The sequence below is a fragment of the Amblyomma maculatum genome, chromosome 10, assembly GCF_055883805.1.
Source record: "Amblyomma maculatum isolate TAMU_Amacu chromosome 10, ASM5588380v1, whole genome shotgun sequence".
NCBI lineage: Eukaryota > Metazoa > Arthropoda > Arachnida > Ixodida > Ixodidae > Amblyomma > Amblyomma maculatum.
In genome coordinates, this window is record NC_139353.1 from 72,776,845 (window position 1) to 72,794,455 (window position 17,611).

At 43.7% G+C, this 17,611-nt stretch overlaps 1 protein-coding gene across 1 annotated transcript in view; it reads left to right on the forward strand.

Moving 5' to 3' along the window:
• The first annotated feature begins 287 nt into the window (after positions 1-287).
• Positions 288-17,611, forward strand: part of LOC146176787 (neprilysin-1-like) — a 57,564-nt gene continuing 40,240 nt past the window's right edge. The window contains exons 1-4 of the mRNA XM_084581389.1: positions 288-315; positions 4,228-4,269; positions 7,194-7,355; positions 15,755-15,835. Of these exons, the coding sequence (XP_084437515.1) occupies positions 288-315; positions 4,228-4,269; positions 7,194-7,355; positions 15,755-15,835 (313 nt within the window). The remainder of the gene's footprint in view (positions 316-4,227; positions 4,270-7,193; positions 7,356-15,754; positions 15,836-17,611) is intronic.

Consider the following 17,611-nt stretch of genomic DNA (forward strand, 5'->3'; position numbering starts at 1 on the left):
CCGCTGCTTTTAAATTGTGATAACCACTGCCATGATCAACATTCCCGAGGCTGCAGACATCGCTTCTATGACCAGGTGAATTTTACGCGAGAAGATAGATACTCCGCGACAACCTACGAAGTTTCATTTACATTACCACCTGACATTGATATCTATGCCATCATAGGAGCAACGTACGCCATGGAGTGCATCAAATAGCAAAGAACCGTCTTATAATTACGGTATTGAGTGGACCAAGCAATTGACGTTGCATCCTTATTTCTAGCACTTTCCATCCCATCCGGATAATGTGCCTAGTGGTGCGCCTGATTGCACGTATGTCTCCTCGTCTCGGTATCCAAGAGATTGCTGTCATATACTAAGGCCGCCAGTCACCGATGTGTTACGGTGGGGGGGCAGAACACACATCTGCTACTTTTGACCGCTGCGCCAAATTTGTCGGCCCCTCTACAACGACCACTATGCTTTACGAAGGACGCCCAGTGGGAATAGCCACCCGCCACCTTCTATCGGCCTTCTCCATACCAACGGGGCGCACGCAATGACTACTACCCTGTGTCCGATCGCCGCATTACTCCCCCGCCGCAGCGACAAGGTGATTCGCCAACTCCATGACTCCGCTTAGTTCCTCCACCACTTGGAAACTAGGTTATGTGACCGTTGGGGGCGAGGGCGCCGGACGGTCAATTTCACTAATACGACTGCCTATCGTCATTCCAGAACATAAAGTTTCAGTATGTTTGAACAGTGTTAAAAGGGATAATTTGATTGACTCTGGTGACACTGTCAGTTATGAGCCTTACATTTAACAACCGCCTTCGACAGAAACCTATTTTTTGCATGCAAAAAAAAGTTAATTTTGTGGAGTTCGGTTGAAACATTAGTTGCTGCTGGCCTGTGCTCAGTTTCAGTTGTGCTTTGTAACGAGTGCTACAGAACAGAACTCGCTGTATTGGGACGTGCCACGAATGACATGATATTGGGTGTGTCCTTCTGCACCAGTGTGGTGCGACTCTAGACTTCAGTGCTGGTGAAATATTTTGACGACGAAATTGATTACCGTATTAGTGGAGAACATGTTCCAGTGTCATGAAAGTGTTCTCTCCAAGTGTTTCCTGTGCCATATTTACTATTGCTGCACACATTAGGGGTTTGAAGTTTCTCTCAGTGGTTTCTGCATTTTGTGGCGATCTAGATACTATACCTGTTAAAGTTTACTTTTGTTCTTATTTGACTATCATCATTGCATGAAATTACTGATTACTGAATAATCTTCAAAACAGTCAGCCGAGAGTTTGGTATCTTCTGTAGTCTCCATATGGGTTAACATGATCTGTATAACCCAATAAAGTGGGGATAGGATTTAAATTCAAAGATGCATCCTTTTAAGGGACATTAGTCATTTATTCGCTTATAATCTATTATCGAATAAGAGAATAACCTAGAAGTAATAGTTTAACGTTGAAAATATTTTTAAAATGTCTGGTAAGGTCATCTTGAGCTTCCTTTGTTCGGGTGCAGAAGTAATAACTTAGACCACATTAGCACTTCGCAATTCAATTGTTCTGGCGCAGCAAGCGTGACTATCATGACGTATTCGTACAATCGTGAGCAAAAGAGGTATACTCCACATGCTGCAAGAAAACTGCTCGCCAGAGTTTTCCGACAGAGAAGCAGTTATTTCTGAGATATGCATAAGGTACCCTACTCGATATACTTGCCATCTTGCCGAAGCAATTCTGTCTGGCACATTGCTTTACAGAAAAAATGCAATAGATTGCTGTTCACAGGGAGTATACCGCTTTTGCTCGCGGGTGTACGTACGTGACTATAAATGGCGGACTGCAGGAAAATTTATAAGCTCATCATATCTTTGTTTTCATAGCTCGCTGACATTCAAACTTGCCTGCATTACACATTTTGTTGGCCCATTAAAGAGCATTGCGTCCTTTTGTTTTGCTTCATTACATCCGAGGAAATTGCGATGCTTTAAGGCGAGACCGTTTTATTGCTCATGTTGAGAAAGTAGCGTTGGTCAGGCGTCTACAGCAAGTTTGGTCGAAAATCCGTCGCCAAACCTCAGCTTAGTTTCGATTGTTGTCGGCATTTGTGTAAAGGATTCGGAATGTCTCGGGGCAGGGAGAGGCTTTTAGTTCATCGATAAGTGATTGGTAGTGAAAGGGAAGTGTGACAGTTGATTTTTGGTTATTACTAAACCCATTATTAATAAATAATGATCCTTTTTAAAGTTGTTTCAAATATTCATTAAACAAATAATATATAAACATAAAAAGAGGAAAAATAACAATACGAAATACTAAAAAGTGATTAGGTATTGCGTCTTATTGTATCGTACGTAGCTAAAAAGTAGATGAAGTAAACTAGCGGATGCCATTAAATCCGTCTACATTTAGGCGAAGCTTAGTAGTCATTAGGTTTTTAAATAGCTTGTTCAATTTGGGCCCGCATTGGTTACTCAGCTGTTAAACGCTCAACTAGTGAACCTAGGAACCCGGATTCAAACACCACCATGGTGGCCGCGTTCTGATGGCGGTTGGTTGGTTGGTTCACATGGAATGGCAAGGCGCAGTATCTGTCACACTTGCTCTGTGGACACCTGAACCGCACCGTAGGGGAAGGGAGGAAGGTGGGAGTGAAAGTGGAAAGAGAGAAAGGGAGCCGTAGTGGAGGGCTACGGAGTAATTTCGACCACCTGGGGATCCTTAACGTGCACTGACATCGCACAGCACACCGAAAAGGATTCCGGGCGCTGTGGGATTTCAGAGCTTTTAAAGATTCCCAAGTGGACGGAATTATTAAGGCTCATTCTGCTATCCCTCCAGGTCATTCTTCTTCGCAAGCTAAGTACTGCGCATGCGCCAAGCTTATCTGACCCTGGCACGCGAGCTTTATATGCTATCGGCACAGTAGATCAGATCCGTATAAGACTGCAACACACTCTTCCATTGTGCAGTAAACATCCTCTCTTTCACAAAGTTCGAATTGTAACATTCTCGCGTTGTGCCGTTAATATTGCTGTCTTCATAAAGTTCTATATGCAGCCTACGTTCATTTAACCTAGGTAAATCCGCCATAAGCATAAGCCATCTGGTCGAGTGCGGACGAAATATGCGAGCGTATTGTCGTTCGAATCCGCCAAGCGGCATAGTGTAGAGGAAAGCACTCTCGCTAAAGACAGTGAACGCTGCCGTATAAGGCTGGCAGCAAGAGACCCCCGAACAGCAACAAGCCAGATTAGCCAGTTTCCGAGAAGCATACTAAGTTCAGAAGAGTGCCAAGGTCGAAGCAGTAGCTGAAGCGACTGTGGCTCTCTTGAAACCTCGTGAAACGTGAGAATTTGTTCGTATTTTGCTGTCTTCTGGATTTTCAGTGCATTGGCTTTTGCAAAAACCTAAGATTGATCCCTTTGTTTTTTAGATGTTTAGAGCGGATACTCTGGGTCAATCTCAGTGTTGGGAATAACGCATTTTACATTTTGGTTAATGTTAACCACAAGTTCAGTGAGGTTTTCTTCAACTGTACTAGAAATGCCCCGCATCTTGGCATTGTTGAGATAACAGTAGTTTTCAAGCTGTACCAGATGTCTGGACACGTAGGTGGTTGTTGTCTTTACGTTTTTGATAGGGGTTTTCAAGGCCTTATATCTGACGGAACAGTTTTGGCTCCAGTATATTGGTGAATTTGTAGTCCTCACTCATAAAGAAAATAGTTGCATGTAAAACCCGTCTATCAGTGTTGTAAGGTATCATTTTCTTTTCCCTGAGATCCATCTCAGCTCGAAGTTCCTCTCGGTAATCCAGCCACAAACAGTTTCTGGAATTACCAGTTAAGCTCACAATTTCTTACTCAGTATTAAATTGTTTTTATGGGATTTCAAAGGAATACTAGCAGCCTTATTAGCAATAAGGCTGCTAGTGAACTGAAATAACACTCTGCGCTTCCAATTTTGACAAAAATGTTGCTTTAGGGGGTTTCTCCTACCTTGTAACTAATACAAACGTCACATAATACAATTAAATATGTTTTGGTGGTAAGTAGCAGCAAACTATAGGCGTCCCGATGGTTAAACTGCAGACATAGTAGTTGCTATTGTGAAATCTTGGGATGTGCGAATGGGTTGGTAAACAACCTACTGTTGAAAAGTGCGCTTGTTCTCTTTTTTGTCCATTTTCCTTATATGAAATTCTTTTCGCTTACTCTACACAGGGGGCTACACTGTGTGTAGGACCGAGATATGTCGGCAGAGAGGTAAAGTGTTTCTCACATCTTACGTCTTTAATTTTTTACACTTTATTAAAAAACTCTGCGGTCGAATAAGATGTTCCCCAATGCAAGACTTGAGCACAACTCCTAAGATTTTTTTTTGACAAATGAGAACGCGAAGCCAGAGAGAGAGAGAGAGAGAGAGAGAGTTATAGAGAGCCTCTAGGACGTTTGTTGATGCCAGCCTCGGTGAGGCAAGCACTCTAGCTGGTGGGCAATCTCGGTTATCCGATGAGCGAGCGGCACGAAGCTCGTGGCTGTTGATATTCTTTCGAGATATTATTTTGGCTCATCATTCTTTTGGGGCTTGTTATTCTCTTTCGCTCGATTAAATTGTAAATGACGGCGACGTGGCTCAACTACAATGTGTAGGAGTTGGGCACAAATACCGTGGGATGGCTTTTAAATAAACACCTTTCAGATCGCTTCTGATATCCGGATAAACAAATGTCTCCCTACTATCTCCCAGTGCCTATTTCGTACGCATAAAATTTACATTGTCCAAAGCACCCTTCTTAGAGGGGCCTGGCTTCATATTTATGACAATATTTTAGTGCAACAGAACCGTTATTCAGGCGGCTTTTCAGAGCATTTAGTCAAATTTATAAACCTTGCGTGGACCTTGTAATCTTTGGGTAAATTTTAAAAATGCTCCTTGCAAGTGCCATTCACCTCAGATTTGTAGTCCCTTATTTCTCGATGACGGAAACGTGTCTTTCTTGGTGCGCCTTCTAAGGGGTCCTGTTTTTCGTGGACAGACGTGCGCTGAGATGCGAGAGAGAGGAAGAGACTCGTTTTTGATCAATGGTGTCCTCAGTGGCAGGGAAGCCACCTGAAAAATTTCCACTTCCCCAATGGGACTAATGGGGTATCCATTTTTCGTATACCATTGCAGAATTCAGTAATTACCTTTTGGTGCTCCCTTAAAATCGGTTCTGCCTTGCCGACGAAGTGGGCATTTCGCAACGCACCACGGTTCGCGATACGCAAGTACACGCACATTGCTTCTCCAAAATCGTTTCATTTTTAATCATCGTGTTAAAATAAAGGCTTCTGTGATCATAAAATTTACTTCTGTAAAGTTTAATCAGATAATTTAAAATTAACATTTGGAACTTCCTGAGATATATAACATTGCCCATAGCCTGCTCCATGTTAATCTGAAACTATGTTATACATGAAGGAATTTGAGGAAACTAGGTGTAACATTTTTACGACAAAACAAAAAGACCGTTACCGATGCTTCTCTTCAGCTTACACCGAACAAATAAACCATAGTTTACTTTAAGTTATACCGAAGCTTTTTATATGCGGCATTAATAAATATTTATGGATTCGCATTTTGAAGCGCATTACAGGTGTCTATGCATGCAGAAATACAGAAGCATTTTCGGAAATAAATGCCAAAGCGTTCGGTGCCTAATTCTATCACGAGTTCATTCTCTGTTTAAGTTTTTGCGTCGTCTACAACTTCATTTATACTTTCAATTCTTTGGTATTAAATTAGTTGCCTACAGCGTAGACAGATCCACGCCAATTTGATGATTGAACTTAATTGCTATTTCTTCGCGAGAGCCGCACAAGACTGCTGTGTTGTGTTTTGTGTCAACCTTTTAGGCGGCGTCACGCGAATTAACAGGACATTACTTGCCTCTGAAACGTGGAGGCAAACCAAGAGAGTTCTACTTAAGTTGAGGACAACCCAGAGGGCTATGGATCGAAAAATGGTAAGGGTAACATTAAGAGATAGGAAGCGTGCAGAGTGGGTCAGAGAAATAACTCAAGTTACCGACATTCTAGTGGAAATTAAGAAGAAGAAATGGACATGGGCAGGACATGTAGTGCGAAGAGAGGATAACCGATGGTCGCTTAGGGTAACAAACTGGATTCCAAGGGAAGGAAAGCCAGAAAGTTAGGTGGGCGGATGAGATTAATAAGTTCACAGGCGTCAAGTGGATGCAGCTAGCACAGAACCGGGTTAAGTGGAGAAATATGGGAGAGGCCTTCGCCCTGCAGTGGGTATAGTCAGGCTGATGATGATGATGATGACTTGCCTCTATGGCAGTTTTTTTGTGCAGATTTGGAATTAGTCTCTTTGCCCTCCATTACTTAATCTGAAGGACAGCTTTTTATGTTTAATTTTTCTTACTGTCCCTGTTGTCTTTTCGCTGATCGCCCTGCGGTATTATCATGATGTCCGTTATCAGGATGTCCGCGTAGAGTAGTGGTTTCCGCTCACGGCTGGAGAACGGACAGATGACGGTCCAATTTCTATTCCTACCGCCTGATTCCTGACGTGGCAAGAAATGATTTAGCATTACAACTTTTTAAAGAGGAGATTTCATCTTCTTACAGGAAAGCAATACAGCAAAGTGGATATCATGTACATGATATAATATACCTGTTACACAAATCTAAAAGTAGAATTAGTAACCACTTTCCTTAACTTTATTTCATGTACCAACCCTGTACTGCAAACCTGAAGGCCTTGAACATCGATTAAGACACGATATATAAATTTTATAAATTTTCCACTTTAGTAACATGGCTCAAAAAAGCAGACATCAGAAACGTTGTTTTAAAGGTCGCTGATATAGTTTCTTTTTCGTATTTCATGTAATTAAAAAGCCGTCTTTTTAATTTTTTCTGCACCTACTACAGACAACGTTTGTGTACCTGATGATGGAGAAGACGTTAAACCAAATTTTCTACCAGGACAGGCCCAGTGTCTATCCAATTTATAAACAATCAATACGCTAACAATTGGCCAAAAATAGGTTTAGTTTTCTTGATTGGATAGCGCAATACACGAGCTTGGTAGAGCGCATATTTTTTAAATATAGTTGATTTATTTTCGTGGATGATGGCGTAACGTGTCGATTTATCTGTCTGGTTAATTTTCAATCTAGCCCAGCTGATCAATGCGTCCCTCGACCGGTGCATTGACCCATGCGACGATTTCTACGCGTATGCATGTGGCGGCTGGATCAAGAGTCACGAAATACCGGAAAGCAAGTCTTGGACGGGCAACCTCGGTATCCTGCGCGATGAACTGCAAAAAACGCTTAAGGGTAAGACGCGCAAAATATGCATTTGTTCTTGTCTTTGTCGGACCAATAACGTGCAAGTATACTGTTACGTTGTAAGGGCGGATATCGAGTAGTAAGACAGACACGGAAAACTTTCCGTAAAAACGCTTTATCAGGGCTCATCCACACCTGCAAATGAATTCGGCGGCGTCGAACACGGCAATTGCGCTTGGCGGTTCTCTAGAAACAGAATGCTTGCTGCTCCCGGCAACGCTGAATGTTCCAGTAGGTAAGGAAACACTGAGATAGAGCCGTCAAAGGAAACAGTTCATCAAGACCAATGTAAAAGCAATCCCACGCGGTAGTATTCTTTCTAAATTATTGTCGGCGCACCTTGCGTTCTGAAGAAGTGAGCATGTAGCAACCTGGAGGCTCTGAGCGTGAACGAGGAAAATAAAGCTTCGTCGCATTACCCTCCGCGAAGTTTTGATACTGCATTAAACTGTAAAAAAAATAGTTCACAGGAAGGGAAAGGCGCAGTATCATTCACACTTACTCTGTGGACACCTGAACCGCGCCGTAATAGAAGGGATTAAGGTGGGAGTGAAAGTGGAAAGAGAAAAAGGGGAGCCGTAGTGGTGGGCTACGGAGTAATTTGACCACCTGAGGATCTTTGACGTGCGCTGACATCGCACAGCACACTATACTTTTTAGAGCGCAGCTCTTTGGCGCCCGTTCCTGGGTTTCGCGGCGGCGTCAGCGTTGTCCCTCGTAACCAGCTCCACTTTCACTCCCACCTTCCTTCCTTCCCTTACGGCGCGGTTGCTGTGTCCACAGAAAACGAGTGAGACAGATACTGCGCCTTTCCATTCATGTGAACCAATTATGAAAGGCACGCTTCACAGCTCAAGTGGACTGTCACTCTCACCTAACTCCCCTTACAGCGCGATTCAGGGGTCCACAGAAACAAGTGTGACAGATACTGCGCCTTTCCATTCATGTGAACCAACTTTGAAAGGCACGCTTCAAAGCTCAAATGGACTTTCACTCTCACCTTCCTTCCTCCCCTTCCGGCGCGATTCAGGTGTCCACAGAAACAAGTGACCAACACTTCGCCTTTACATTCGTGTGAAACAATTATGAAAGGCACGCTTCACAGCTCAAGGGGAAGACGCGACCACAAATGGTGCACACTGCAAAGATAATTCATGAATAATGCGAGCGCCCACACCGAACTGCAGGGTAACATGTGCAGGAACCGAGAATTCACACACTCACAGAGAAAAGCATCATATTTTGATGTAGCTTGCTTATATACACCTAGTTCACCACGGTAAAAAAAAACCTCGCTTTTCAAAATATGTCTCGAATGGCATCGTTCCAGCATTAAGCTCTTTGGCGCTTGTTCCTGGGTTTCGCGTCGTCGTCGCCGTCGCCATTGTCCCTCGTAACCAGTTGTCTGTAATTATACATATATGTCTTGCTCGAATTAGTTGACTAAATCTATAGAAAAACTGAAACAGCTGACGAGCTGCGCTCAAATTTCGCATTACAAAGTACCATAATCGTCGTAATTTTTTATTTTCGGGCTCGAGGGGTCACGAGGCACAAATAAATACGCAGCTTTAGGTTAGGACCTGAGTGGATGAGGCTAGGCTAACCAAACTTATACATAGGCTTCGCCTCGTCAGCGTAGCTTTCAGTGCACGCTCTTTGGCATCCCACTATTCCCGTATCCTTCCAATCGATAGGTTTACTTTATATTTTAGAAATAGGTATTCATACAGTCCTTTTTGGCACACTAGTATGGGACATGGCCGAATGTACTCAGATTGACTATTTTAGGTTTTATATATGGGGTTAAGGAGCCAAATGGCTGAGGCTGTGAAAGACCCCGAAGCGGAGCAATTGGAGTAACTTCGATCACCTCGGGTTCTTTAACGTGCTCTGACATCGCACAGCACACGGACGCCTGGTTTCTGCCTCCTTCGAAAAACGGCCGCTGCGGTCTGGATTTGATCCCGCATTCTTTGGCACAGTCGTCGACCTCCCTATCCACTGAAACACCTGCGGGGCAATTGGCTATTTCAGAAAATCTGCTAACGCAAGGCTCGTTCAACAAGCACAAGCTGCAAAAAAATTAGGCGCTGCCTTTTCAAACGATGAAAAATCAGTAGCACCATTTCGCACAATACCGGCGCCTATATGTGCCAGAAAAGAACTGGGGCTTCCAACGTCTTGACGCGGAGCCCATCGGCCACATTTTGCTTCTATAAAGCGTTCAGTTATCAGACACCGATGAGAGGAACACCAACATGCAGCGTATATCCACTTCTACTTTACAGAAGACCGGCACCATCCAGAAGATGCTGGTCTGCTTCCGGTATCCGCCCTCCAGATGCCCCTTCAACGTTAACTCTCAAAAATGCTTCCTTAAAAGGCCTTTATCCTCCTGGTGCCTCCTGAAGATCCGCCATCTCAACCTTTTAGAAGCCTCGATGAGAGCAGCGCACCTTATACGCAGCCATATCTACTTGCTGCCCATCGCCACCCACAAAATCACGCGCTCAACTGAGGCCTCCGCACCAGTGAAATGCAAAAAGAGAGGCAGAATCAAATCCGAACATTGCACGGATACATAAGCCTTGCTTTGAGTGTATGACGTAACGTCTTTAATAGCCCTCGCCGGCGGCAGAACGCATGGCCGCTATTTCCTTGACGTGTACCTCGGTACCCACTTGACTGCAATCCGTTTATATCTTTATAGTTCGTATCTCGTTCGTATTTATTGGTATGCAGTCATACGTTCCACACTACAATGAAAGACCGCCTGCATTTTATAGCCATAAAGCTTAACTTTACCTAACCAAGCCAAACGGACGTGGCTATTGGTCTAGGAGCATGTCTGACTTCTTGCCCAGGAGGCCTAGCAGGTTCAATTTCCATGTACCCTCCTCATCTACAAGCGGACACCCGAGTTGGTGGTTTTAGGTCACAGTTCATGCAAGTCCGCAAGTTTTTCAGGTTATTTCAAAAATTGAAGAAGAACGTGTGCGACCCGCTTGGGGAGAAAAGACTGAAATTTAATAGTGTTGATATGGAAATAGTAAAATTAATTATTTATAATATTGCTATTCATAACAATTTAAAATTGCGATGTTACTAATATTTATTAGGATTTAATACGCATGTTCACTCACAATTAATATCCAGAGACGGTAGTCGCCAGGTTCCAAAAGAGTCAACTGTTGGTATTTTTGGTTATGTGCTATCATAGCGATTTTATTGAGCGCGAAATTACAGGGTCAAAACGAAGATGACAAACGCATGCGCTTCTTGTAGTGTTTATCTTTGCCTGCCTTTTAGTTGTGCTTTCTGCTGTGCAGCTCAGCAACGCCTGAGTGTTTTGTAAATAGTCTGTGTACGTAGCCCGTTTAGTACATAACCGCGTGTATTAAATAATATGTCTGAAAAAAAAACGTTTGTTTACAGCAGAGGCTCCCTCAATATAATGAAGAAATAATGTAATACTACTAAACGCGATGGCAAAAGGCTACTAAAACAGTCAGTAATAATAGTGGTGAATTTATTATGCGTATTATCGAGATCCTTCAGCTACACTCCCTGTGACACATGACAGCCCAACATTTATTCAGGGATAAATGGTCGTACAATGAATGGCTCTTCAAGAGTAGGTGCGTTGGAGATTTCCAAGTCATGGGAAACCTATTCTCATCCACGTTATGAAACAAGATTACCAACAGCGAGCACGGATTAAATGAAAACGTGTCTTTCCTTCTTACTTCCCAATTCTTACATCTGTCTATCGGTTTCTAACACTCTTGTTTCATCTGCGGCTCCGTCTTATTTTTAAGTTCTGGATCTACTGGAAAATTGTACAATTTGAACCCCCTTTGCATCAGTGTAGTGTATCAAGGGACGCGGAAGCAGGTTATCTTCGCGTAATCAAGCTCACAAGTGCAGCTGCGTCACTATTTATGCATTCGGGTGATTGAGGGCGCACAATATTGTTACGGGGTAGTTCAGCTTGTAGCAGAGGGCGGAAACGGAAGACAAGGTTTTCAAACAGACGTTTTCTGCAGGCACCAGCCGACGCTGTTGAACGTCGTCTTCTTTCAAAACTCACGAGAGTCTTCTTCTTCTTTCCTTATGCGTATGCACCGCCTAATGTGACACTACCTCGCCGGCTGAAAAGCAGCGTCTCGGTGCGTACTAGCGTCCAAACCAGGGTCTGTGTAGTACGGCTTTAGGCGTGCAACATGGACCGTCTCGGTGCGCGGTGTAGAGGCATGGCGGGCGGGATGCAAGGGCGCAATTTCGATGTTTAAAAGCTGCTCAGAAGTGCTCAACCAGACGGGACTATTTCCTGTCTTTACTTCAGCCGTCAGAAGAGATATCACGACGTTAAATTCTTACGCCATCGGGGTGAGAGAAGTCGGCCGGAGTACAGTCATACAAGGCATTCTGTTCTTTCAGTTTCATTTTGAACGATAGGGCGACTACAAATCTCGCAGAAAAGAGGACGCAGGTCAGAATATGTAAAATTACCCGGCCGAACAGCGCACACAGCAATCGTCTCCTGCCGCCTGCTTCTGCTTATACATTCCGAAGCCATGGTACAGTGCTTTAGGACGGTCGATTGCTGTGCTCGAGGATGCGGGACCGAATCTCGGCGGCGGCGGCGGCGGTTTTTTTATTTCGATGAAGGCAAAACAAAGAGGCGTGCGTGATCATGTGCACGTTAAGGACGCCCATCTGGTCGAAATTGCCCCGCAGCCCTCCACTACGGCGTCTCTCATAGCTCGACTCACTTTGGAACGTTACGTTAAACATCCTAAAAGAAACGAAACCAAGCAGTGTACCATTATGGCGGTCGACGGCGCGGAGCTGCATGCTCAAGTCCTTCCACCAGCCTTGAACGGCGGAGCCGCTTTCGAGGAAGCCCACCTAAAGCTGGACGCTGAGCGAAGCTTGGTTGTAAAATCAGCAAGCGTACAGTAGGACGGAGCAGATAAGTCGACGCTGTGTGACTGTGCCAGTCGGTGCATGGTAAGCTTTCCCGTTCGTGCATAGTGTTTACTTTATTTTGCTTTTATGACCATCGCTATTTCTAAAGTGCGGATTAAAAGTGCAATGTGACCGGCCCAGTTTCTGCCAACTTGGCTACGGGGTGTGCTGCCGCTCCATTACGGAAACCATAACGTCACTACACACATGTTTGAAACCGAATGTTTTTTCTTTTGTTTTGTTTCTGTAGGTTTTTGCGAAGTGGGACGTTTCGGTACAGAAAATTTGATGTATGCTTCCAAGAAATTAATCTTCAGGTGCAGTGAAACATTGCTCCTGGAGGCGAAATATCGCTCAAAAGCAAAAATATCGTTTTCTGATGTAATCATTCATATTCGTTTCCACGGCTTGCACGTTCCAAGCACAGTAAACGTGTGCAGTACTTGTCTGCGCTACTTTTGGAGAATCGTACGTACCCGGTTACCTTTTCGAGAAACATTGCATTACACTTCGCGTGCCAAAACATACAATGCACTGTTTACGAAGACAAAATAATCAAATGCATCTGGGGAGAACCAAAGGCCAGCTGACGTGTTTGGACAATTTCCGGAGTACGACTGTGTACAGCTAGTATTCCAGGGGTCTAGATTAGCCTCCTTATATTTATAATTTCTTTCTAATTAGTCCGCTTATTATTTCAAGCGGTTAACAGCGAAACACGCAGCGAATTATTCATCGTAAACGCTCCTTTTCTTCGCACGGTAGGCAATTAAATATCTGCAATTGTCTCATCGATATATTATTGAGAGAAATTGTCGCTGACGTACAATATGAGCTGGGGGAAGAGTCACTACACCTTGTTACTTTCTTAGCCTCAGCAAGTGCTCTCATCCGTAAGAACAGCGTATAAACTGCATCGATGGACTAGGTCCCATCCCACGCCGATAAGTACAAAACAGAATCAGAGCAGAATTGAAAGAAAGTTATCAGCGTGTGTTCTTTTCTAGACAGATGGAGATTCGCAGTAGACATCGTTTCTTATCATGTGACCTGTGTGACTGTATATTGATGACCCTCCCCCCCCTCCGTCTTCTAATGAGTGCTTACGATACCCTGTCAAAATGGGGGTTCCTCTAGAAAATGGGGTTCCATGGTAAGAAAAACAAAAAAAAAATGCCTTAATCACGGGCATACTCACCCTAAAATAGACATATTTCGTACCATCCATAGCTTGCAGCATGATATTTATAAAGGGCAAATCTTTCGGCATGGGAAGATTTCTACCTAATCATTTGAGATTCCTTTGTACATATGCTGAAAGAACCATTACATTACCTTTTTTTGCGAGGTGTAAGGCGCCAAACTTTAACCCAAGTCAAAACTATCAAAAAGCGCTTTTTTTTTTGTTGCTCGTGAAAAAATATATATTTATTCCAGGCAAACAGCAATCGAATGCTTCAGACGCGGAGTTGCGTTCGAGCACGGCGCGCTTGCTGTGTCTCACTAAAATTTTTAAGTAGTTTATTGCAAAAATTGTCAAAGCACGCCACTTCATGCGTTGACTTCGCGTTAACACTTGTACGGCAAAATACTACGCATTTGGATAAGTCGTTAACTGGCTTGGTTTTTGACATAAAGTTCCGCAAACGTAAGCCATCGCTCGTCTATTGACTACAGCTTCTTCCCGTCGATCTCGCAATGATTAAAAAAAGCGCACAAGCCACGTTGAATGGTCTGTTGTTGGAGAGGAAACCTCGAGCTCCAGCGCAGTTCGAACAGGTGCTTTCACTCCACACCATGTTTTGACCTCAAGTTGAGCTAAGAACAACGAACAAATTAAAGTTGTTTTATGAATAGGGCGTCAGAAAAGGGAAAATAATATGCGTCATAAAGCAGTGCACGAACTGAACGAGAACGATCTGTACTCGTCAGGCGTTATTTTGTACGGCCACAACGAAGTCGAGCACAGAACAAACATTTTATCATAGCTGAGAACTTGTAAACGCATTAACCTGAGATTCAATTTCGCGAAAATGTAGCCGCTCTTGCGCGCCTCCTGCCGATGTAGCCGCAGTCACCTTTTTAAGCGAGTGCTGCGACGGTAACCAGGCGGCGCTAAAGGTACGCGGGAAACTCGTATTCACTACATGTCCGTGAATTCACGCATTGTAAAGAGTAGCTACCCCCGGAATCTGTAATAGCAGTTCCTACTCTCGAGCAACAGGAAGCCGTGTTGGTCAGCTCATACCTGCTAGTTGGAACCTGGGTCATTGAACGGGCTACTCAGGTCAGCCATGGACTTGAGAAGCCACCTATCACGGATCATCTGCATTGTCTTTTCTGACGACATAAATGTTTTTCAACCTAATTCGCTCCCCACGCTAACCATCATAGATCTGCAGAATTCAGCATTCAACGGCATCACGGTAAATGATTGGTGAGACGACGAATGTTGTTCGAATACGAAAATCACCTTACCTGCAGTCGTAGCTTCGCCGCATCAGTTGTATGGATGACTTCCATACTTTTGCATGGCAGCATTCAGGCGAACTTTTCTTGATTGCTGGTCATCATGAGTTGTTGCTCACGGAGACCAACTCATGTACAAAATCGTGCTTTGTGTGTTTCTCATTACTGCTTCTATATCTATGACGACCTCATGTAACGAAACTAAAATTGTTTCAGCAGCTGAGCTTAGATTTCGCATCATCGAACACAGTAATCCTCAGCCATGTTGTTTTTTAATATGGACGTTCAATTGGACCGCCGTCGTTCGCAGACAAAATGACTTAAAAAATCATTAATCAAGTACTATAAGCTTCTCGGCTATGTGAACTATAAGGAAGCGCTATATTATAACGAAGTTAAGGAACTAACTTGCAATCACATTCCCAACCTCCCCCAATCGAGTACTGTATTTTTTTTTAAATATTGCTAGCCGAGGTCGCATGTATGGGAGCTCCTGCCGCATTCTGTGACGTTCTTGCCGTCGCAGATGAGAGAAAAACAATTATTTATGTTCAGTTGAATTGAAACACTGGTATGTGTTACGAGTGACGTCATATGAGACAAAACAAACACGCTGTGCTCTAAGCTTTTGACCAAGATTGTTCCTGCAAGCAACGGTGTTAACCTCTGCTCGTGATGTCGCCGTGAACTGCCCTTCGAAAGCAACCCTGGCACCTCAGGTGCAGGGCGATTTGCCTCTATAACGCAGTTTATATACCAGGGTCTCTTTTGAGGACCCATTGCTGCTTCAGCTCCGCTCGATGCTATCTCACTTGCGAGAATAGTAGCTACCACATTGGCCTAGTGTTTACGCTTTTACACCTGGGGTTATTGAAAGTCGCCTAATCCAAGCCTCTTATTCTTTTATTCGATCTCTTGTCTTCTTTGTTTACCTTCCGTTTTAGACATACTGGAAAACATGAGCCTTGTTTACGAATGCCAGAACATCACAGACAAGGCTGCTGTCGCGTACAATGCATGTATGGGTAAGTGAGCTTTCAGTCTTTTCAAACACCACTAAGCAGCCACAATATATGTTCTCGTAGCAAACGGCGACTGTTACCTTCAGGGTGAGAACGCTATTTGCTGCACAACAGAGGCGTAAAATAGGGGCGCGAAATTTCAAAAGACTTTAGACTATTGTTCTCTAGTAGGTATTATTTCTGCTTACATTGAAAATCTTTTGAGCTTCTACAAAAATGACGTGCGGTATTACGTTGGCGCGTAGTAAGGAAGGGGGTATGAAAACTGGTACTTACCCTCTTCCTCAGTCGATGCGCGCTGTCGACATGTTTAAATCGCTTCAGGTAGCAAATTCAAAAGTACCACTATTTACCATCAGCACAGCGCTTTTAAAACAGAGCAGTTCTCGTTATTACCCTGAACTCCGGGCATTTTTGGTTGGACAACACAAAGTACACAGTAGAGACCTTAATTTGCAAATATGGTTAATGGACGCCCGTCATGTTGAATACAAGTCTTGGGAGACATATACCACGAGCTGTTTACTTCCATATGAATGCTAGTGTTGCAAACCTCATGCCCAATCATCCCACAGCCGAAAAGCTTGCTAACCACAAGGTCACACAAGGGTTTATATATACCTAAACCGAAAATGGTTCCTCAGCTTACGCTTCTTAGCAGGGGTTCAGACCAAGTGTTGAGATATCTTCCGTGGGCGTTTCACCATTGGGCGAGAATCTAATATTAGAGTCTTCTACCAACAGACAGTAATTTTCGTTTCTTACGATGACCCCTTTACAGCTTGTAGGCAGCGGCATTCTTTGTGTGCGTGAATCTGCCGACGGTACATTGATATTGCGCTGTGCAGTATAGGAATGATGCATTACGGGTGTTTCAAATAGGCCGAGCAGTGCATACGTTCAGTGTACAAGCACTGTAAACAAGGTAACCTTCGTGTAACCTTTATAAAGGTGCACATTTTTATATTCATATGCACCTATAATTTAAAAGTCACAAAATGTAACCTTTATCCAATTAACCTTTGCAAAAGTTACAAATCGTAAAGAGACGTTTATTTCAAACGTACGGTAGATGTATTTGAAACGGTGCAACCTTTGCAAAGGTATGCTGCACTCAAAATGGCATAGGTTACATGCTGCAACACGTGCACCCTTTGTACGCTTTAATGGTTGGCATAAAATGATCATTTATAAAAATGTTCCTTGAGCATGCTAAAAGTTACGCAGTCCAAACCTGCTGGGTGTCGACTTCAAGAGTACAAAAATATATTAACCAGCCCCGCCGGATTGGCGCAGTGGTGACAGCACTCGACTACTGTTCCCAAGGATGTGGGATCGAATCCTGGCCTCGGCGACCGCTTTCCGATGGAGGCGAAAAGCAAGGTGCCCGTGTGCTGTGCGATGTCAGTGCACGTTAAAGACCCCCAGGTGGTCGAAACTTCTGGAGTCCTCCACTACGGCGTCTCTCATAGCCTGAGTTGTTTGGGACGTTAAACCCCACAGAAAAAAGATTTATGGTGTAGAAGACAACAAACGAGAAAAATCAGTGTGATGGCAAAAACATTCATTGGCTCAAAGTGTTGACACAACTAGAAAAAATATCTTATGTGTTGTCTACATCAAATACAACCGAAGTGATTATTCCAGTATAATGCATAGTATCTCCGAACATGTATTACCGCAAAAATGTAAATTGGGCACAACGAAGTTTGAAATATGATCCCACATTAAACTATTGTTTGCAAGCCACAGAAAACCATGTCTAACGTGCAGAAATAT